The following is a 23,660-nucleotide window of genomic DNA, read 5'->3' on the forward strand; positions in this document are numbered from 1 at the left end:
CCTCTTTCTGTATGCCTCCCCATACTCCACTCGGTGGCCATATTGCAACACTTTGTGGGCTTTTATCGGGCTTTAACTGCTGTGTGGAAACTCAACAAGGATCTTTTATATGAAATGTATGTGTTTTTATAAAACTTAAAGTTGTCATACCTTGTCATTTTTTCCTTTTATTATTATATGTTTTTTTGTCTACTTGACCGCATTGTTTGTATCAAGAAGGCCTTGATTGTAAGAAGGAAAGGCCATAACTTATGGAAACTTGAATTTTTGCTCAATAAAAATATACTGATATGTTTATTTTAATGACATGCCACAGAGGAATTGTGCAATAATGTAATTAAAACATAACTTTTATTGTAAAATATAGACCATTACGTAAATAGTTCCTCCCATTGATATAGAACCTGCATTGTCTGTAAAGGTCTGTTGGGGGGGAATAGAACAGGACACCAATCACGACATCTTCAGAGGTAATAAATGGCTTCATGAATTTAAATGTGGAACAAAAATGTTTTAATTTAGATTATACAGAATTTTGATTATCCAATTCGGTGTGTTATTGAGATTTTATACATTTAATGTGTGCAAATATAATTTTGGTAATGTTACATCCTCAGCCCAGGCAACATTGTGCGGACCCCCTGCACTCTCTGGTGACCCCTAGTGGGGTCTGCGGACCCCAGGTTGGGAACCACTGCAATAGATCATCATCAACCGTTGTTTATCCAGGGGATACTGACTGAGCATTAAGCTCTTTTGAAGCGCCCTGAGTTTACAAACAAAGAATATTTATCAACCATTATGTGCATTGCTTCCATAGATAGAATCCTAGATACCGCACTGCCTCTAAAGGTCGCCAAGTACACCAATCAAAATAGCCTAATCCAGCAAAGAACATTTCTTCTGTTTTTTGGCAGATGACTATTTTATAGATAGATAGATAGATAGATAGATACTTTATTGATCCCCAGGGGAAATTCAAGGTCTCAGCAGCAGCATACATACAACACAAACACATTCTTTAACAGCAAAAAGAGTAATTAAAGTATATAATATAAAAACACAACTAAGCAGTAAGGACAGTAGAAGATCAAGAATATGCTAAATATACTAAAATACAAATTATACTAACACTTAATACAATATATAAAAATATACTAAAATACAAATGACAAAAATACAAATTATACTAACACTTAATCTAAATAAATTCTAAAAACAGTATCCACATAGTGGTGATTAATAAATCAGAGGTGCTTGCAATGACTGAGGCAGGGACTGAGCCTGTGATTCTCTGTGCATAGTAAGGTATGGTAAGGTGCTCTCAGGTGCTCTGTGTGAATGAGTGTCATGGTGGTAGTGCAATGGTGATAGTGCAAATGAGTAAGTCAACAGTGCAACAATGCAGAAATAAAGTAAAGTCTATATATCTATATATTTAACTATTTAAGAAAATGTATGAGTGTGGCCATAGTTCGGCTGTGGCATGGAGGGGGGTTATGCATATGTGCTAATGTGCTAATATAGCACGCAAACAGTGAGGCATAAAGACAGTGGTCTTATAGTATACCACCACCAACTGTACAGGTGAGCCTAGATCAGAAAATATCACTAGTTCCAAGTTAACATTTATCTAAGAAACAAAATTAGCAGTTAGGATTTAATTAGTTGTTTTCCATTTTAGTTTTTTTTTTTTTTTTTTAAATGACATTCATTTAATTGCACGTCAATCCATTAGGTGGCGGTAATACACTGTAAACTGCCATAGGCCTACACCCTGACAGAAGAACAAGACTGTTGTTGTGGCCGGGTCATAGACTGAATACAGTCTATGTGCCGGGTTCTCTCTCTGGTTCCACCACGCACGTAGCTCAGTCACGCATGAGTAAATGTTGGTTTAAGACGTTTTTCGAAGATAAACACGATCCCACGTGTAATCAGGCACAAACAGCAAATCAGCAGACTTGACGGAGCAACGAACTTGTTGGAGGAAGGTATGTGTTTGGACACAAACAGTAGCCTATCCGAGAGCCAAACATCCAAGGTAACTTCCGGGAGTGACCGCTGCGCTTATCTCAACACAACTTTGTATTCAAACCTTCATAAAAGAACCTTATGACCTTATGGGTTATGGGTGAGAGTAGTACTACATTTTCGGTTCCAGAAAATCCTTTACGACACTTCTATTATGTATTTAAATGTAAGCTTCCTGCACACTCGCTAGTCTGTTCCATTGTGTATTTTCCAAAAGCTAAGAAGCTTTGCCTCGTCTTTGAAGGATTTGACTTGGCAGGGCTCATTCTACCAAAGCACGAATCCTCGACTTTGAGAAACAGCTTAGCACCATGTGTATGGAACGGTCTACCGACGCATTTCACATGCACTTTTTGACATGTCAGTTAGCCTACTCATTTGCACCACTGGTTAGATGTAATTTCGTTACTTTTCTAAACACGAAACATGAATAAAATCTTCAGCACATATTCTACTTATTCAAATGAAAATAAACTGATTTTCAATGAAAATGAAACCGACTTTGAACTTTCTATTTGCCTTTATTTTGTTTCTCTGACTACAGGCAATGGACCGCAGACTTCCATTTAGTTCTGGCTGTGCTGAAACACACCAGGTTGATCTGAGAGTGACTGTGAAAGAAGAAGATATAAAAGAGGAGGAATATGATCATGTGATTACATTTCACCATGATGAGGAAAAGCCCTTTGCAGAGTTTCACAGTAAAACTGAAACAGACGTCACAGACTCACCAAGGTCTACTTACAATGAAATACTACTGGTGAAGACTAAGGAGGAAGAAGATGAAGATGAAGAGGAGGAGCAGCATGACAACCTGCTAGAAAGTAAGTCCTCTCACACGGAGATAAATAATACTGCATTTGTTGACTCTAGAGGGCGCTGTTGCAGTGGGGGCATTCCGTGTCAAAATCAGACAAAATCCAGGAAAATGGTTGCAGCACCGACTCTGATTTTCCTCAGTTTAATTACACAATGTTTAGGTTCCATAACTAAAACCTGTAAAAACTTTTTGTTCAATTCCATTGTTTTCAGTATTTTTGCCCTTGATTGTTTACACTCTCTACAGGGCTTTATCTTGGAGGCCATGTTTAGACATTCATATCTTAAAAAGCATTATTCTTTGCCTGACCAAACTTTGTAGAATGGAAGACAAACATGTTCTTAGTAAAATTCAATCATTAAAAGTTTCTACCACAGTGTCATTGGTTTTGATAGAAGTCCCTTCAGAAAAAAACATGCAAAGTGATATTGAGGGTCTTTTGATATAATCCTTTGTTAATGTTGACCCAAAATGTGAAGTCTTCAAAACAAAAGGCCATGCTAATAATAAGGATAAAATAAGGCGTGTTTGTATTTTTGTGTCATTGTCATTCAACTGAAATTGTATGTGGGGTAGCTAGTAGGACCATAAAAATCTATGTGGAAATAGCATATGGACATTTAGTGTGTAAAGTACCAATATTGTACCAAGTCCCATTCACAGAATAAATGCATGTAGTTACAGGTGTTTTGGGAACATACCATCATTATAAAAGGAGCAAAATGCTATTCTGTGCTTCACCTGAGGGGGGCGCTAAAAGCATTTTTTTATTGTAATTGTTTATGTTGGTGTTCCCAAAACACCTGTGACTACATGCATTTATTCTGTGAATAGACCTCTGAAGTTCGCCTACAAATAGAACCATATAAGGAGATCCGGGTGTTAATTGAAGCTAACTTACCTATGGCAAGTTGCATTGCAAGTTAGCTCTGGGCTAGCAAAAATAGTGTGCCGCTTTCACATACCGGAGATCACAGTGTCCACTCGAAGGCAGAGGACAAAAGTGTGTTCAGGAAAACGTCTGCATTTCAGACTTTTTCATCCCCGGGAGAGTTTAACAGATTCAAATTCCCCTTGTTATTTTCCCATAGGAAAAATCGCCTTTCACTTGTCCGCTCCTCCGCTCAAATTCACATCAGGTCGCTCCGCTCAATTTCAAAACGGAAACCGGAAGATGGACTAGTTCGACGGCAAGCGAGAGTTGCAGTTTGGAGGACTGTTTTGTTACAGTCATGAATTTTTATCAAAGTTACCAGCGAGAGTCGCAACATGTGGATTTTAGAGGAAAGAATAGAAAAGATTTATTTTCAACCAAAAGATGTCTGTTAAGACCTGAACAAAATCTCTTTCCACTTCCAAAGTCTCTTTCCAAATTGCACAAACTCAGCCAACTGCTAGCTAGCTAGCCAGCCAGCTAGGTAAAATGTTTAAATGATTAAAATATCCCTTGGGATGAATAAAGTATCTATCTATCTGTCTGTTTATCTATCTATCTATCTATCTATCTATCTATCTATCTATCTATCTATCTGCACACACCTTGGAAACTAGATGGTAATGATGGTAGTTGTGAATAGCAGCAACCGAAGTCTGAAGTATCATCACAGAGGCTAGCTTTTATCATTTAGTGTCTCTGTGGCTTTTACTGCCATTGACGCCAATGCTACTGACAGCTTCTTCTACTGTGTGAAGTAGGTAGCGATAGCGTTTTTACAACAGCGTTATCTCTGTTCAGGAGAATATTGCAACTAATGGCGGGTTACGGCACTCCGGCGACGCCACATTTTCGCACTACAGGTCGGGAACGTTGAGTATGTAACACGTTTGGGGGGGGGGGGCAGGAAATGACTACCCATATGGTACTATGTAGCCTGTTGCCCCACATGGGTACTTGGACCCATATGTGGTTGCTCCACAGCGACCTTACTCGTACAGTGTGATTTGGTATACAAACACATCGCACAGTGTATGCCCAGCATAAGGGTGTCTTACAGTAAATAGGGTGTCTGTTGGTGAAACATCTGTCATTCTAAGTTTCTATGGTAACTCTTCCAGGTGTATCAGAACACCCACATGTAACAGAACAGAAGATCCATGGACAGAATGATGAACTCAACCTGCAGCTGCAAGAAGGGCTGCACCACTGCACAGTCTGCAGGAAGAGTTTCACGACCCTCACTAAACTTGAGAAACACCAGCAAACCCACCCTCCTGGTGTTAATCAATGGCAGAGTATTGGCAAAAGGCGACATAAATGTATCTACTGTGGAAAAGCTTTTTCAAAAACTTCACATCTTAAAGCCCATATACTAATACACACGGGAGAGAAGCCTCATAAATGTGCCCAGTGTGGAAAACGGTTCTCAGTAGTTTCACATCTTAAATCACATATTTTATCTCACACTGGGGAGAGGCCTCATAAATGCATCCAGTGTGAAAAAGCTTTTACACACCTCTCAACTCTTAAAAACCACATGCTCATACATACTGGAGAGAAGCCTCATAAATGCGTCCGATGTGGAAAAGCCTTTTCACTAATTTCAGATCTTAAAAACCATATACTAATACACACTGGAGAGAGGCCTCATAAATGTGCCCAGTGTGGAAAATCTTTTACCAACCTCTCAACTCTTAAAACCCACATGTTCATACACACTGGAGAGAGGCCTCATAAATGTGTCCAGTGTGGAAATGCGTACACACAAAGTTCAGCTCTCAAAAGCCATTTACTAATGCACACTGGAGAGAGGCCTTTTGAATGTGCCCAGTGTGGAAAAGCATATACACTCCTCTCAAGTCTTAAAACACACATACGGACTCACACTGGAGAGAAGCCTCATAAATGTGTCCAGTGTGGAAAAGCTTTTTCACAAAGTTCAGCTCTTAAAAGCCACATACTAATACACACTGGAGAGAAGCCACATATATGTATCAATTGTGGAAAATCCTTTACACAAATATCAGCTCTTAATTCCCATTATCTAATACACACTGGTGAGAAGCCTCATAAATGTGTCCAGTGTAAAAAAGCTTTTCTAAGACTTTCAGGCCTAAGACGTCACATGCTCACACACACTGGAGAGAAGCCTCATAAATGTGCCCAGTGTGGAAAAGCTTTTATACAAATGTCAGACTTAACACGCCACATGCAAACACACACTGGAGAGAAGCCTCATCATTGATCAAAGTGTAAAGACAAAACGTATAACAATTTCAAATTTCTGATGGTAAACCAACTTGTACATTACTATTAAAAATCAATATGTTTTATACAGAGTTACCACAGTGCCACCCGCGGTTGTATAGAGTAACCTGTGGTAACTATACAAAACATATTGATCTCAATGGTGCATTTTGCCCATGTTCAGAGTGGAAAATAAAAAAGAAAGATTTGCATAAAGATAAAGAAGTCAAATTGGTGTTTTTTAACAAGAAGGGATCATGGAGCATAAAGAATCTTTGTATCAATCTTTGGATATTCCCACAAGGTGTTTGGGTGCTCTGAAAATGAGAACCAAAATGATTCTACTTATCCTACAATTATTGTCCTACAATAAGGACAATAAATTAAGAAGCCTATGTTGAGTACAAGTATGTCTTCTGAAGGCCTAAACGGAGCCTAGCCAAAAACTCCAATAACATTTGTATCAACTTTGAGGGACAGCTATGACCATGCAGGATCATCTAGGCCAAACGAGACGATTTTGCTACATACTATTCCTATTCATGCACCAGCATGCACAATTTGAGCCTCCTACATGGTTTAGTTCTTGCTCTATGGCAGGGCTCTTCAATTGGCGGCCAAATTACATTGGAGGTCATTTGTACTGGCCCTTTAAAAAAAATGTAATCTCTAGCAAGCGCATGAGCTGTTCTCCATTCTTGCATCTCTCGCTCGCTTTAGTCCTGCAGCCACTGCACCTCAGCCCATTGAACAAGTTAGACTACATTACAATTCATTACATTTGTACATTTATAAGCTGAACGTAAGTGCCATAGTTTAGTTTCAACCTAAATTGGCACGTTGGAGTTTATTAACTACTAATATTTACCAGGTTGCACCACACAAATAGTTTCTGTCAACAATATCGCAAAAAAACACGGGCACAATTTCTGCAAAACTTGGTGGAAAGGTGGAGCAGATCCGACTCAAAGGGAATTTCAAAGTATTTCTATATAGTAGCCTGGCTATTGCCGATGTCCTTCATTTCTTCACGTCTTACAACATAAATAAATGCAATAATAGTCTAGTGAAGTCAGAAATGAGCCTGTCTGAAGGCCTCTTGGAAATCATGTGGCATGTTACATTAAATATGCACTCAATTGCGATTCAAAGCAAAAAGTATCACTGATAGCCTAACGAAGGTAAATTGCATATTTGTAAATGTGGCGAAGGTAAAACGTTAAAGTGAATTGAAGACTTTATAATAACCAAAGAAAGTAAAGGAGATGATTTGCACCTCCGTTCAAACGGCCAAATAAAGGCAGTGGTTGTGTTTTTACAATATGTTGGCACAAAACGTAATTTCTGTCAGAAACCAAGTAGGCTAAACGTTTTCATTGTCATCGTGAACTATGACGATGCCCATGTTCAGTAGGCTATGTGTTTCATTTATTCAAGCAGTGACATTTGGTTTAATGCATGGAGTAACGTGAGGCGCGTCAGAAAAAAGATGGGCCTGTCCCTCGCAAAACATGTTAAAGCGTGATTAGCAACCAGAAAATTAAAAAAATCGCGGGGGAGACACCCCCGGACCCCCGTGTTATTATTAGGCTATTATGACTGGCCTGCCCCCACTGCTAAAATAAATCTAGAGGAAACACTGGAACACGTCATCTCATTTAAATGGTGAGAACGTCAAATGTAACAAGTAGGCCTATAAGTCAGAAGAGCTACATATGCAACTGATTACACATTTAATTCACCTGAACAGTGTTTGAATCCTGTTTGTACTCACTGGAAATCTTGGACTTAGCAGTTACTGTGCAAAGCACAGATTCCATTTGTGTTATCTGTTATCACAGATTTCATTCCATATTAGCCACCAACAACCAGTTAAAGATGTTGTTATGCATGTACAAAATACAACATTTGAACACCAATATTGCTGCTGTTGTACTTCATTGTATCTACAGCTGTTAATGTGATTACTCATATTTCAAGCCGCATTTCTCCGGCCCCTCAGTTGTGATGCTTTTCATGAACTGGCCCCCATTACAAACTAATTGAATAGCCCTGCTCTATGGGCTTGTGAACTTTGACAAAAAAAAGAGACTGAACAAAATCGGCACCCCCCTCCCCCTGTAAAACTGGCTGTATCTTGGAAAGTATTGATCTTACATAAGAGTAATTTTACAGTGTGTCTCCTGGGTAACATAGGTACACCTGGTAATTTTTTCAGATTTTTGTGAGACCTAAGTGCGTGGGCCCTGGTTGAACTGACGTGGAATGACCCTGTTGGTAAAACCTATACTGTTAGAACTAAACATGGTGATTAGTGAAGCAGCGTTTAGCTGTTATGAAATAATTCAGTGGAAATGCATGGATTCCAGTTGCTGCTACTGGAAGAAACTGGAATCCATGCATTTCCACTGAATTATTTTTTTGGAATCTGATCCCTTATCATACCTTTTCATTCTTACTGTTGCTCGAATTATTGTGACTAAATTCAAGATGGCTGCAAACGCTAAACTTCGCGGAAGATACTGTCTGTATAAATCGCCTTGTAAGTAAACTACCAGTGCTTTTTCAAAGTTCTCGATGTCTCGCTTTTTAAATGTCAGGGCCCCTCGAAGTCTACCAATGAAGTGTGGAGATACATTGAGCCCTCGTAAATGGTGTAAAACAGTGATTTATTTGCATGGTTAGCCCGGATGCCGGGCACCACCATTGAAAAAGCTGTTGGTAGCATCGCTAACTAGCCAGATTTTGGAGGGCAGGGGACAAGCCAAGATGGGCTATGAGACATAATGCTCACACTCGGGTATCATGTTTCAATACACTTTAGGTCAATATCACACCAGAATTATCCTTTAATTATTATTTTATTATTATTCTTTACTTTTTAAACTATTCTTTGACTATTGCCCTTCTACGGTTTTATCAGCTATTACTGTTTGCTTTTGTTTATGTAAAGCATATTGAATGACCTCTGTGTATTAAATGTTCTATAGAAATAAAGTTGACTTGACTTAAATTAAGACATAAAACAAGTAACAATATCTGTCCATAGGGTAAGTAAATGTATCTTAAATAGTTTGTCTTAAAGGGACACCAGGCAAGCCTGATGCTTTTTCTCCACGAAACTCCCCCTTGTTCGGTCTGAAGCTCTTTTCCTTTTCTTTGCATCTTCCGTCAAGGGTTTTCCCTGGTTTTTTAGCCGGCTCTGCCATTATACACACGTTTGCAACAATCGCTAGCGTTTCGTTAGCCTGCCTCTGTGCTGTGGATGCAGGATGTAAACTGATCCTGCTTTGGTCGGCGGGTACGATACACTGAAGTTGCAAGCGGGATATTCTTCCTACAGGCAGTAGGGGCGGACGAGAGTCTTCATTCGCTCTGTAATGAGTCATTTAACCATATACCGACTTACGAAGATGAGTAATTAACACAAAAACGTTGCCTGGTGTCCCTTTACTTTAAGAAGATTTTGACTTATTATATGTCAAATAATTGTATGAGAAAGCTCAAAGTAAGTAGATATCAGTTTGTGCAGTGCACTTGGGATAATTGTACACCTAGCTTACCTGGCAGTGTAATTGGGACACTATTGTACATCTGTCAAGTATCTCTTCTAGAACATCTGTATCATTCTAAGTCTCTATGGTAACTCTTCCAGGTGCATCAGACCACTTATATGTAACACAACAGAGGATCCATGGACAGAATGATGAACTCAACCTGCAACTCAAAGGAAGACTGCACCACTGCACTGTCTGCAGGAAGAGCTTCACAACACTTCCTGAGCTCAAGAAACACCAGCAAATACATTCTCTTGGTGTTTATCAAAGGCAAAGAACTGGCAAAAGGCGACATAAATGGGTCCAGTGTGGAAAAGCTTTTTCACAAGTTTCAAAACTGAAAACCCACATGCTCATACATACAGAGAAGAGTCATAAATGTGTCCAGTGTGGAAAAGCTTTTACACAAAGTTCAGATCTTAAAAACCATACACTAATCCACACTGGAGAGAAGCCTCATGAATGTGCCCAGTGTGGAAAATCTTTTACACAGCTCTCAAATCTTACACGTCACATGCTGATACATACTGGAGAGAAGCGCCATAAATGTGCCCAGTGTGGAAAAGCTTTTTCACAAAGTTCAGATCTTAAAAGCCACATGCTAATACACACTGGAGAGAAACCTCATGAATGTGCCCAGTGTGGAAAAGCTTTTACACAACTCTCAAATCTTAAGCACCACATGCGTATCCACACTGGAGAGAAGCCTCACGTATGTTCACAGTGTGGAAAAGCCTTTACACAACTCTCAATTATTAAACGTCACATGCTGATGATACATACTGCAGAGAAGCGTCATAAATGTATCCAGTGTGGAAAAGCTTTTTCACAAAGTTCAGCTCTTAAAAGCCATACACTAAAACACACTGGAGAGAAGCCTCATGAATGTGCCCAGTGTGGAAAAGCTTTTTTACACATTTCACATCTTAAAAGCCATTTACTAATCCACACTGGAGAAAAACCTCACGTATGTTCCCAGTGTGAAAAAGCCTTTACACAACTCTCAATTCTTAAACGTCACATGCTGATACATACTGGAGAGAAGCATCATAAATGTATCCAGTGTGGAAAAGCTTTTTCACAAAGTTCAAATCTTAAAAGCCACATGCTAATACACACTGGAGAGAAACCTCACGTATGTTCCCAGTGTGAAAAAGCCTTTACACAACTCTCAAATCTTAAGCACCACATGCTTATACACACTGGAGAGAAGCCTCATAAATGTACCCAGTGTGGAATAAGTTTTTCAAGAAGATCAGCTCTTAAAAGCCATTTACTAATCCACACTGGAGAAAAACCTCACATATGTTCCCAGTGTGGAAAAGCCTTTACACGACTCTCAATTCTTAAACGCCACATGTTCATACATACTGGAGAGAAGTGTCATAAATGAACCCAGTGTGGAATAGGTTTTTCACAAAGTTCAGATCTTAAAAGCCACATGCTAATACACACTGGAGAGAAAACTCATAAATTAACTCAGTGTGGAATAGGTTTTTCACGAAGATCAGCTCTTAAAAGCCATACACTAAAACACACTGGAGATAAGCCTCATTAATGTGCCCTGTGTGGAAAAGCTTTTACATACAATACCCTCCAGAATTATTGGCACCTCTGCTAACGTTGACTAAAAAGAGGAATATAGAATCATCTTTTGGAAATGGATCTTAATGCTTTAAGTAACAAATGAGGAAATATCCAACCTTTAAGGACACCAATTTTCTTTGTAAATGAATAATGTATCATTAATAAATAAATGTTCTTCCTTAAAATACAGGGGCCATATTGGCACCCCTATGTTAAATTCCCATAGAGGCAGGCATATTTTTTTATTTTTAAAGGCCAGTTATTTCATGGATCTAGGAGCAATACATGCATTCAAACTTTCTTTATAGGTCAGGTCAGCACTTTCTCCCTAAAGTTACATGGGTGAGATAACCTATTTTGCAAAAATAAGTGAACTGCATTTTAAGGGTCATAGCGCTCAGGCGGTTTCTTCTCTCTGGCTGAGCGACGTAGACTTTGAGATGCTGCATGTAATTAAATGTATTACCATCACATACAAACAACTCAGGATATAATCTAATGAAATATGATTTTCAAACCCTCACCCCCATTGGGCTGTACCATTTCTCTGGTACGTTCAGACTGTGTGTTCTTTGCTATGATATAATACTGACGAATTAAAACAAATGCATAGTGTAGGCTGCAAAAGCCTGATATGACAAGCGGTGGCCAACTGGCCATACATTTGTCTAATATTCTGCCTTTGTAACATAGTGATAGCCAACCTTAGAAAAACATTGAGTAGCAAGATCGCTATGGTTTAACCGGAGGTCTCCCTTCCACTCTGCGGCCACGACCATCGCTGCTGCTTATAGCTTAAAAATCAGGCCTACAATCACACACCATAGGAGGAGTTCCATAGATATACTGACACGGGGAGAGGTTTCATGAGGCGATTTATCATTTTGTGCAATTTCACTCTTAATGTTTTAACAAGAGGGAATCTGCACTAATATTCAGGGAATTTCACATGAAGATGGTTCTCAACCTTTTTTAAGCAAATGCCCATACACCCATAATTGCAACGTTACCTGCAGTTTGTTTGAAACGCTAGGTGAACATATAATAATCAATTGGACCTGAAATGTCTTTCTTTGTTGCCATTATTAGAGATCAGTCTTTCTTAAAAGCGTATTGCTGCACAAACGTTTTGTGATAGAACACCAGGCGCACAATCCATAGGCTACATTATATTAAATGTCTAGGCTAAATAACGTGAATATATTTGTTTTCCAACCGTGAACAAGTGATTTTTTTATTTGCTTGACGTTTGGTAGGCCATCCAAGAAAAAAGAATCAAATGAACCAAAGGCAAGCCTTGTATTAGGCTAGGAACTTGGCTATTAAACGGGAGACTTTCTGTGGCCCATCTGTAAACAATTCTGGGTCTTAAATTTAAGTAGTATGTTTGCCATTTCCGTGCTATTGGTCTATGCATATGTTTGCATTGCACTGCTATACCAAAAAATATTTTTTGACCGTGGCGCGCAATTTTACGCACGGGGCGCACCTTGAAACAGTGTTTACCCAAATTCAACCCTTCCCATAACGTGCAAGGTATATTGTGCTTGCTAGTATGTAGTTTCTTTTAACTTGTCGACCAGCCAGCCACGGTCATATGACCTATATTTCGAAGGTAATTTGACTGTGAACCACAAGTGTGAAATCATGTGTAAGCCTATATAAAATGGAGAGTGACATCACCAGTCGAAATAGCTGTACCCCCGAAGCCCACGGTATAATTCGAACACTGCTCATCACTGTCCATGTGCACAGGATCAGCATCCGCTGACATGTTGTCCTGGATCACACAGGGTTGGGCTGATTTGTCAGTGGTTGCACAGTCAATATTCAGATCCAGTTCGTCGGCTGTGACATGAGATCTCAACTGATCCCCATGTCTCCTGTACAGCCACACAATTTGAATTAAGGCAGAAATAAAATAATGTTTTTTACGGTTGGCTACTTTTCCCATTTGTCTTATGTTATTTTTGTCAACATTTACTTTTTACAGCTGTTAACACAAATGGTTATTTTCCCTCATTATGAATTGAAAAACTAATGAGTTATTAGTTCCGAGTTTTACTTTGATTCCGAGTTTTATTTTGAAGGATTATCGAATGGCGGCCGGAATTGTGATTGTTGTCGCTGAGTCCACGCAGTCAAAGCCGCAGGCACAGACAGGAAAATTGTATGCAATCCAGCTCGGGACAACAATCGTAGCCTAGATGTTGGTATAAGACATATATTGCAGGGATAAACACTGTTTAAATCAGATACAAACACCAAATCAGCCGATCTAAGTTGACGGAGCAGCGAACTTGTCGGAGAAGGGTAGCTTGGGCCGCCGCTCTCACCACGCAGCACTCCAAAGCAATTCAGCTTTGGGTAGGCTAGCGACATTGCCAGCAGCGGCACTGAAGGTATTAAAAGAGAATGTCTAGGCTCTGGTATGTGTGCTTTAATAGACAGACTTAGACGAGAGGGCTCTGGTATGTGTGTTTTAGTAGACAGATTTAGGTAGTTAGGTACGAGAGGTAGTTAGCCAAAGGTCCCAGGTAACCACGGGAGTGCTGATCTCAACACAACTCCTCTTCAGGAGCAATATGCAAAAACTTTCTTTATAGGTCAGCATTTTCTCTATAAAGTTGCATGGGTGAGCCAATAACCTCGCTTCGTAGTATAGCCTACCCCTCAGATAGCAGATGTGTGGACAACGTCAGTCCACCGGTGTTATACGGTAACTGGCTTTCATTAACTGGCTGGATTGTTTACTTTGTCTCTGAGTTAACGTAACCGCCCCCTTCTTTTTGCAGATGTGTTCAGCTGATTCGAGAAATAACGCTCCCTACTGCATCAAGAAGGGGGGCATAGAAGTGTGTAAATTTACACCAGACAAATGAAATCGACATTGTAGGCTAGGCTATAGTAATAAATAATAGTAATACCGTTTACAGGTATTTGAGTCACTGTACAATGTAATTTTTGGTAGGCTACAGAGATAATTTAGATACCCTTATAGGGTACTTTAACCTTACATTACAATAGTATTATTAATACATTATCATTGCACTGAACTGCCTTGCACTATATTATTTCTTAATCTTAAACCTCAGTCTATACTGATATTGCACTATCCCCACCCTTTCAACTGTATATTGCATCTTGCGTGTGTCTGTTGAGGGGTCCACGACCATGGCACCCTTGACAGCACCCCCCCGGCAACTGCACTACCATATCCCACCCATAGTGTCTATCTATTTATTTATTTGCAAATGTACATACTGTATTTATTCTCATACATAGATCCTACTGCCTTCATTCTATTCTTATTGTTCTGTTTTTATTATTTTACTCCTTTATGGGTTTTTTTTGTATCCTTATATGTTATGTGAATGTTGTACTTGCGAGCAAAGATTAACCAGAGTCAAATTCCTTGTTTGTGTATGCAAACCTTAACCTGACCCTAGCCAGATGAATTTTGCTCCGCCTAGCTCCACTCATCCATCTGGAACCGATCCATTGAAGTGTTGCTTCAGAAGGCTGGGCCTAATCAAAAAATGCTTGCATATGATTGAATAAGCCACTTGTCCATCATCTATTGACGTGCTACTTCAACCACTCACATCGAAGCCAACCCGTGACGCTGATAACAGTCTCACAGTCGCTTCTACGCTATGTCACATCTATGAAACTCCCCCCCTGCGTCCTGATTGGCTGTACCATAAAACCGGTTGCAGAAATCACTCTCAATGGAAGAGGTCCCAGATGGATGTGAGTGAAGCTAGGCGGAGCTGAGCGGAACGGAATTCCTCTGGCTAGGGTCAGGTTATGCAAACCTGGCCAATAAAGCTGATTCTGATTTTTATGGAGTGGGTGCTTGTGTGAATCCGCCGTCTTGGTTTGTATAGAAAACCGATAACAAGGCGAAAAACAATTTTCCTATAGATGCTAAATCCTTATTGATTCATTAACGTTAGCAATTTGCCCTACATTGTAGCCTATTTGAAATCACATTTCATGAAGTTACATGAAGTGAGACAAACGTGTGCCAGTCAGGTAGGCATTTTGGTGGAAAAAAAACTGATCAAAAAGTGTACTGGAATGTATTGTAGAAATGTAGTGGTGTAGAAAGTGTAGATAGTTGCAAAATGTAACAGAGTAAAAGTCAAAAGTAGGCACTATTGATTCTACTTAAGTAAAGTATATGTGGAAAATGTACTTAAGTACAGTAACAAAGTATTTGTACTTTGTTACATACAAAGTTGTTTCCTATTAATTAAAGAAAAGAAAGCCGACTTTGACCTTCCCTTTTTTCTTTATTTTCTTTCTCAGCAGGGAATGTTTTCCATTATTGTAGTTTAAAAGAAAAACTGACTTGTCTTTATTTAAACTGACTTGGACCTTTCTACTTGTCTTTATTTTATTTTATTTCCTGGACTACAGGCAATTTTACACTTTGTACGGGATCATCTTTGTTCTGCTAGCAACATGGATCTCGGACCTCCATTTAGTTCTGGCTTTGCTGAAACGCAGCAGGTTGATCTGAGAGTGATCGTGAAAGAAGAAGAGATAAAGAACGAGGAATGTGGTCATGTGATTTCATGCACAGATGAAGAAGAAAAGCTTTTTGCACATCCTCGCTGTAGCGCTGAAACAGACGACACAGAGTCCAACGTTACTTACAATGAAACACAACAGACAACAGCGGAGATTGAAGTGAAGATAGAAGAAGAGGAACAACATGATCTGCTGGAAAGTAAGTCCTTTCACATAGCAGGGAATTCTCCCATGTACGTAAGGGTGCGAAAAAAAAAAAAAAAAAAAATTCAGTGGAAATGCATGGATTCCAGTTTCTTCCAGTAGCAGCAACTGGAATCCATGCATTTCCACTGAATTATTTTTGGAATCTGATCCCTTATAATACCTGTTCATTCTTACTGCGTTGCCTCGACTTATCGCGGACTAAATTCAAGATGGCTGCAAACGCTAAACTTTGTGAAGATACTGTCTGTATAAATCGTCTTGTAAGTAAACTACCAGTGCTTTTCAAAGTTCTCAATGTCTCGCTTTAAAATGTCAGGGCCCTCGAAGTCTACCAATGAAGTGTGGAGATACATTGAGCCCTCGTAAATGGGTGTAAAACAGTGATTTATTTGCATGGTTAGCCCGATGCCGAAGCACCACTATTGAAAAAGCTGTTGGTAGCATCGGCTAACTAGCCAGATTTTGGAGTGCAGGGGACAAGCCGAGATGGGCTATGAGACATACGTTCACACTCGGTATCATGTTTCAATACACTTTAGGTCAATATCACACCGGAATTCTCCTTTAAGTGACATACACGTAAGAAGTTGGACATAAGTGACAGTAATATATGTGACGTTCCGATAGCTAACTTAAAATGGACATATTTGTCACATTTTATCGCTGCACGGCCCGAGCCTGATATGGGCAACAAAGCCAAACGTCGAAAATATGATGAAAACTCACTGCATTGCACAGCATAGTGTAGCACCGATTTAAGTGGATTAACTGAAGTGAATATCATTATTTGAAAATGATTGTCGGAGGTGTCACTGTTTTCAGAGGGGAGGCCCACATTGATGGAGTTTGGGAACCCATGCTCTAGACTAGTACCAGAGATGCTTACTGTAAAATCTAAGTCTTCAATCTGCAAAACTGGGGGCTCAACAACTCAAATGTGCTATTTTATTTCGCCAAGTCAAATTTTGGAAGAAGTTTAAGTACCTACCGTTCTAGGTTATACTTGAGCTACACTCATGACATTCCATGTCTGGATGTTATTAGTAACAGATATTGACTGTAGAAAATTTGAAGGCGACAGGTGAGATAGTTTTCCAGATATTGCTGTTTAAAAATGGCTTTTCAGAGTATGATGCCAAAAAAATGCCCCTCATACAAATATTTTGTAAGTTTTCTTAGTTGAGAAAACTATTAACTTAAAGGGATATTTCACCATTTGGGGTTTTACACTCATTTTCCACCTCTCCTTGACTTAAACAATTGATACTCGCATTCCATTGGTTAGTTACTGGATTATTACACCTGAATGAGAGTATAGTTCCAAGTCAAATCAGCCTAGAAAATCGCTATGTTTCATTTTCCGTTGGTCTTATTACACTTTCTAACTTGAGAGGAGACAAGTTTTAAATAGGAAAATTACCGGAAATCTTAGTCACTTTTAAATGTGATGCTAGCAGGCGAGATGCTAATGGTCTAATCCGATTCAATGATCTATGCTGGGCTGGAGCTAAAAGTGGTATCGCCAGACTCAGAGAACAGCTGGATGAACTGGAGAAAGGTAAAAATCAATTGTTTAACTCAAGGGGAGGTGGAAAATGAGTGTGATTCCCCAAATGATGGAATATCCCTTTAATATTTTGGATTTTTCTTATTAAGAAGTGTATCTTTTTACTAGAATTTTTCCAGGAAATTCTGAGATGGTCAGGTGGGAAGATTTTCAGAATTTAGGTGAAAAGAGACAGAATGACCCTTTACTGAATGGGTAAACATGCCCGCAGGAGTTTGCCTACAATAACAAATAAAATACCTATTGCAACAAGCATTTTAATGTCGTCAAGGCCATAGACTACTCAGAGTATACAGGATAAATATTTCACATTCGTTGCTATTGATTTTGCAAAACAGAACGCTGATATGGGTGTAAATATGATGATTCCATGATAGTTTCGACTAGCACCGTGGAGCAAATTAAATTGTTTAGGCGATCGAACCATACAGAATCAGAGGATCCATCATAATATCACAGGTTCCAATCAGTCAAACGACATTGGGAGGATGATCAGTGAGTGATCATCCCTTTTCCTTTCTCATACTAGATACTAGACATGCAAAATAACGATGAGTGCCAGGTGTAACGTTAATGATGAACTTGAGGCTGCTGACGTTGGTATGAACGATACAAATAATTTTAACCATGCTGCAAGTGATTACACGTAAAAGTGGCAAAGTCCGAGTCAAGTCTCGAATCAATAGCATGGAAGTCCAAGTCGAGTCGCAAGTCATTTCTAATTTTGTCAAGTTGAGTCTGAAGTCATCAAAATTGTGACTTGAGTCTGACTCGTCCAAGTCATGTGACTCAAGTACACACCTCTGCTACATACCACAATTTAGTCCATTAGCTATGTAATAAACAACAGTTAGAATAGATGGCATGGGGTTGTTTTATTTGTTTTATCTAAAAAGACTGAAAACAGTAATACATTAGAAACATCCTCTTCCATGGTCAGTTTGTTTAAACCAGCCAGGCACTTTATCTAATCCATAACAAATAATGAATATTAACAATTATGTGTCGTCTTCTTTATTTCTCTAGACAGTTAAATGAACCAAAATATCCAAAAAATATGTCAAAAAAGCTATAGTACTTGATCACATTTTGAAAATTGTCTCCCGATGTGATGTTGTCCAGTTTCAGGATATTTTTTTGTTCACTTTAGACAACCTATTTTCAAACTTTGATCTAATCAGATGGGCAAAAATCAGATTAGATCACTTTTGAACAACTGGGTTATGTAGCAGTCCTAAAAGATATCTACTACTGTCTTCTGAACATCTGTATAATTCCAAGTCTCTATGGTAACATCAACGTCCTCAGCGCGTCCAGCCAAGAGGCTACCAGTGGAAGTGCTTTGGGCAGGCTGCCAAACGTTTCTAAAAGGAAAAAGATTTAACCACATGTCATGCTCATAATTAGCCTGACGAGCCAGACCCACATTAAAATGTAGGGTCTGGGGACTCACCGTCAGCAGTGCTCAGTCCGAGGGGCGGGATAATCGGTTGTCTTTCAAATTCCCTCTGCACCCAATAGGATAGCGCTACAACTCATGAGTCCCATGCGTTTTCACACCAGCGGAGCTAGTTTGCTAGTTCAAACTTTTGCCAACTTAAAAAAAGCTTAACTCGTGTCACGCTGTTCGCCAACAGCAACATCCATCTTCTTTGTTTTCAAGTAGCAGGGAATTCACGACGAACTGTTTCAACTCTGTCATCAATCATTATGTTAAGCCCGCCTACCGACTCTATACACGATGTGATTGGCCTTATTGAAGCTTAATTTTTCCATCTCGCAAGCCAACGGAGAGTTGCTAGACTAGCCTGTGCAACAAATTAAATTTGCTGCCGCTGGGTGTGTCTAGATTTCTAGGCTAGCACATAATAGCACCATACTTCTGTAGTAGTAGTAGTAGTATCAATAGGGCCCCTGGATCATAGTACAGTAGTAATACCAGTGCTGTAATATTATATACAGTAATTTTGGGAAATTCATATCCTGCTTTATCTACAGCCAGGATAAATTTGTCTAGGCCTAGGTATGGTGAGGCTACACAAACTTGCATAAATAACCATTGACAACTTGTTATCAGTTGAAAAGCAAGTACATTTATTTACTTTTTATCCGTTTAGAAATTCTCGTGTGCTGCATCCATAACGTTAGACCAACGGTTGCAGTCAGCCTTATCCACCACCAGTAGCAGAGTGAAGCAGCACCTATAGAAAGCAGAAATAGAAGAAAATAAGATAAACAGTGTTAGATAACAATTTCCAACTGAAACTGAAGGCTACTTACAAGTGAAACTTTAGAATAATCATATAATATATAATATACTGTATGTTTTTTGAGTTTACTGTCAAAATGCCAGGCTGAAGATGGTGTTAGTTAGCATAACTCAGTTTCGTAAGGTATATGTAACGTTAGCTAGCTGGGTGAGCTCATTGATGATGTTTGCTTGCAGCAACTAGCCTGGCTAGCGCCACCACTTCTCAAAGAGACGTGGTCTGGGAACCAAACGTTCATTTTCTCGTATTTGAAAAAAATACCCAGATCCATTTATTGGGTGCCACGGATGTCTATCAAATGCGTCTGTGCATAGCTCATCATCGTCTTGCTTTCCCACCTGTTCTGTGATTGGTTCCCTATCTCAGGCGAAAATTTGCTCCATGGTCTCCAGGCTGCCTTAGCAGCGTGAATCAAATCGTGCGCAAGGCAGCATGGGAACACCCAGGCTATGCAGCAACAGCCATTCACGCAATTCGAACAATGGTTAATGATAGTCAGATGTGACTTAAAGTTAACTTAAGACCTGTATCTGTAGGAAGAAAATTCCATGGCTTCCTGGTCCAGTATCATCAAATCAGCGGTCACGTTTGATCATGCAACTTATTTAATTATGCTTTAATTGCTGAATGTGGAACATCTATATGTGATTCTAAGTCTCTATGGTATCGCTTCCAGGTGTATCTGAACATCCACATATAACGCAACAGAAGATCCATGGACAGAATGATGAACTCAACCTGCAACTCAAAGGAAGGCCACACCACTGCACAGTCTGCAGGAAGAGTTTCACGACCCTCACTAAACTCAAGAAACACCAGAAGACGCATTCTATTCACAACAGGCGACATAAATGTATTTATTGTGGAAAAGCCTTTTCACAAATTTCAACTCTTAAAATCCATTTACTAAGACACACTGGAGAGAGACATCATGGATGTGACCAATGTGGAAAAGCTTTTACCCACCTTTCATATCTTAAAGCCCACATGCTCATACATACTAAAGTGAAGCCTCATAAATGTATCCAGTGTGGAAAAGCTTTTACCCAAAGTTCAACTCTCAAAAGCCATTTACTAATACACACTGGAGAGAAACATCATGAATGTGTCCAGTGTGGAAAAGCTTTTACCCACAACTCAACTCTTAAAAAACACATGTTCATGCACACTGGAGACAAGCCTCATAAATGTGCCCAGTGTGGAAAAGCTTTTGCACGAAGTTCAAATCTTAAAAGCCACATGCTAATACATACTGGTGAGAAGCCTTATAAATGTGACCAGTGTGAAAAAGCTTTTTCACATAGTTCATGTCTTAAACGCCATATGCTAATTCACACTGGAGGGAAACCTCATCAATGTGTCCAATGTGGAAAAACCTTTACACAACACACAACTCTTAAAAACCACATGCTCATGCACACGGGAGAGAAGTCTCATAAATGTGCCGAGTGTGGAAAAGCTTTTCCACGAAAATCAACTCTTAAAAGCCACATACACTTACATATGGGAGAGAAGCGTCATAAATGTGTCCAGTGTGGAAAAGCTTTTTCAGAAAGTTCAGCTCTTAAAACCCATATACTAATACACACGGGAGAGAAACATTATAAATGTGTCCCGTGTGGAAAAGCTTTTAGACACCTTTCAACTCTTAAAACCCACATGCTCATACATACTGGAGAGAAGCCTCATAAATGCGTCCAATGTGGAAAAGCTTTTTCACAAAGTTCAGGTCTTAAAAGCCATTCACGAATACACACTGGAGAGAAGCCTCATGAATGTGCCCAGTGTGGAACAACTTTTACACACCTCTCAACTCTTAAAAACCACATGCTCATGCACACTGGAGAGAAGCCTCATAAATGTGCCCAGTGCGGAAAGGCTTTTACACTAAGTTTCAATCTTAATAAGCACATGCGAAGACACTCTGAAGAGAAGTCTCATGAATGTTCTCAGTGAGTCAAGTTGTCACAAGCAACTCCTAAAACCAGAAATTCAAGGTCTCAGTAGCATACAGACATCACACACAACATTAAATAACAGCAGAAAAAGTAATTAAAAGTATACAATATAAAAAAACACAACAAGCAATAAGGACAGTAGAAGATGCAACTCCTAAAACCAGTACGCTGTTACACACTGGAAGTAAACCTCCTAAATGTCCCTTGTCTGAAAAGGTTGTTCAACGAGTTTCAGGACCCTGACAGAACTTGAGAAACATCAGAAGACACACTCTGGCTGTGTCTTAAATGATACAAATCTCGGCTTCTAAGATAGTGTTCGATGGCAGCAAGGCATCATGATGTGCGACCTGTCCGAATCTCATATTCATAAGTCCACACTAGTCTAAATTAGTTTTGATATGAATTTGTGGAACAAATCCGATCCGCGTGCACAAACACCGTAGCAGTTTTGCGCCATTTCCCACATTTTGATTTAATTTGTGGTAGTAGTTGACTTGGACAATGGGGGAAAATTGCAAATCTCACGACCATCAACCCCTTGTCAAGACCCGTATGTTACTGTTGCTAGGCCAGATGAACACTGGCCATGCAGCATTAAAACTCGTAATTCTTATTCTTGAAAATCATGACAAACGTACAGTCACCAAGTATGGGTACGAGAGAAGAATTAATCACCAGATCAAATCTGCAAACTACTACTCCCTTCCGGGAGGCGTTACAGGTCTCTCCTCACCCGAAACAGCAGGTTTAGAGGCAGGGCCAGAGTGGGGCCACTTTTCAGCCCGGGAGTTTCAGGTCCAAGACCGGCCCACTTTTTTTTAGTGGTGGTTGAAATTGGATAAATAAAACAACAGTTCCGCTCTTACTATTCTGTAGTTTAGTACCCCACAATTCCACTAAGAGGCATATTGAACAATTGTTTACATGTTTTTTTCTGCATGGGTCAGCTATCCTGTTGTTGTTTGGTGATTTACTCCTTTACTACACCCACTTCTGAGCAAACAAGGCATATAGGTTGATCATGTAGCCTACTGCCGTCATATACTGTTCTTTCTTACATTAAATAGCTTTAATTCATATGGTTAACTCTATTGTCTTTTCTACTTGTGACAAAAGTTGGGGACTGGCTCATCTGCTGCTCAGAGACTACTTTTATTTTTAGGCTTAGGCTACTGCATACACAGATCAAGCTTGAGATTTGTTATCCATATTTGCAAAGTAAATGAATCGCCATATTGGATGATACAAAAAGGTTAATATTTTAATTAATTTAATATGTTGCTTGCGAATAGGTTGACAACGCTACAACGTCCAGTATTAGCCCAATAATTACGCCGCTAATAATCATGGCTATCTCTCTTTACCACTTATGTCTGTATCTGGAAGCTGTATCTGGAAGCTGTATCTGGAAGCTTGGCACATTTGGCAGCATTTTGCTCCAATACTTTTCGTCTTTTTTACCTTTTCAGTCCCTCATGGCCTCTTTGTATCATCCATCCTCCCTGACGCTTATCACCACGGTAGGGCCGGCCCGGCTATGCTATCTGAGAAAACTTTTTAGAAAAGACGGGCTATATCAGGGGTCTCCAACCTTTTTGGTAATGAGGGCTATTAATTATAGTAATAATTATAGTTATTGCACATCTGAAATCTCTCCATGATCTGACAAAAAAAGTATTGTTTTATGCCAGGTAATGCACAGTCCTATTGTATGGCATAGATAGATAAATCATTGTTGTCATTGTATGTGATACAATGCAACAAGTTCCATGCATGCCACAAGATTTTCAGCACTATTGCTACACGGAGGAGAAAAGGCCCGTGAGCTAAAGCAATTCTTTTTCAGTCCTTAAACAATCATCAATCATGCACAAACTGTATGTGACAAACACGGAATGGCCACAGAACTTTCGAAAAGATACAGTACGTTTCTA

At 39.5% G+C, this 23,660-nt stretch overlaps 3 protein-coding genes across 5 annotated transcripts in view; all 3 read left to right on the forward strand.

Moving 5' to 3' along the window:
- The window catches only part of LOC125297317 (zinc finger protein 501-like), a 28,525-nt gene extending 5,806 nt beyond the window's left edge, over window positions 1-22,719 (forward strand). Inside the window, exons 1-3 of one of the 2 annotated variants that reach the window (XM_048247617.1) lie at window positions 11,457-13,584; window positions 15,608-15,920; window positions 20,442-22,719. In XM_048247617.1, the coding sequence (XP_048103574.1) occupies window positions 15,653-15,920; window positions 20,442-21,721 (1,548 nt within the window). In that variant the 5' untranslated portion in view covers window positions 11,457-13,584; window positions 15,608-15,652 and the 3' untranslated portion in view covers window positions 21,722-22,719. Of the gene's footprint in view, window positions 1-11,456; window positions 13,585-15,607; window positions 15,921-20,441 lie in introns of those variants that run through there. The other variant, XM_048247616.1, reaches the window with a different exon arrangement.
- LOC125297241 (zinc finger protein 729-like) overlaps window positions 1-23,660 on the forward strand; it is a 540,495-nt gene that overhangs the window by 398,633 nt on the left and 118,202 nt on the right. The gene's annotated exons all lie outside the window — the stretch shown is intronic.
- Window positions 1,796-11,231, forward strand: LOC125297318 (zinc finger protein 664-like). Of its 2 annotated transcripts, none has more exons than XM_048247618.1 (3): window positions 1,796-2,044; window positions 2,579-2,858; window positions 9,694-11,231. In XM_048247618.1, exons 1-3 carry the CDS (start codon window positions 1,997-1,999, stop codon window positions 10,986-10,988), a joined length of 1,623 nt encoding a protein of 540 aa, XP_048103575.1. In that variant the 5' UTR covers window positions 1,796-1,996; the 3' UTR covers window positions 10,989-11,231. The 2 variants fall into 2 exon arrangements, with proteins under 2 accessions (XP_048103575.1, XP_048103578.1); XM_048247621.1 differs by lacking the exon at window positions 9,694-11,231 and adding an exon at window positions 4,910-6,178.

Source organism: Alosa alosa, chromosome 7 (assembly GCF_017589495.1).
Source record: "Alosa alosa isolate M-15738 ecotype Scorff River chromosome 7, AALO_Geno_1.1, whole genome shotgun sequence".
Taxonomy (NCBI): Eukaryota; Metazoa; Chordata; class Actinopteri; order Clupeiformes; family Clupeidae; genus Alosa; species Alosa alosa.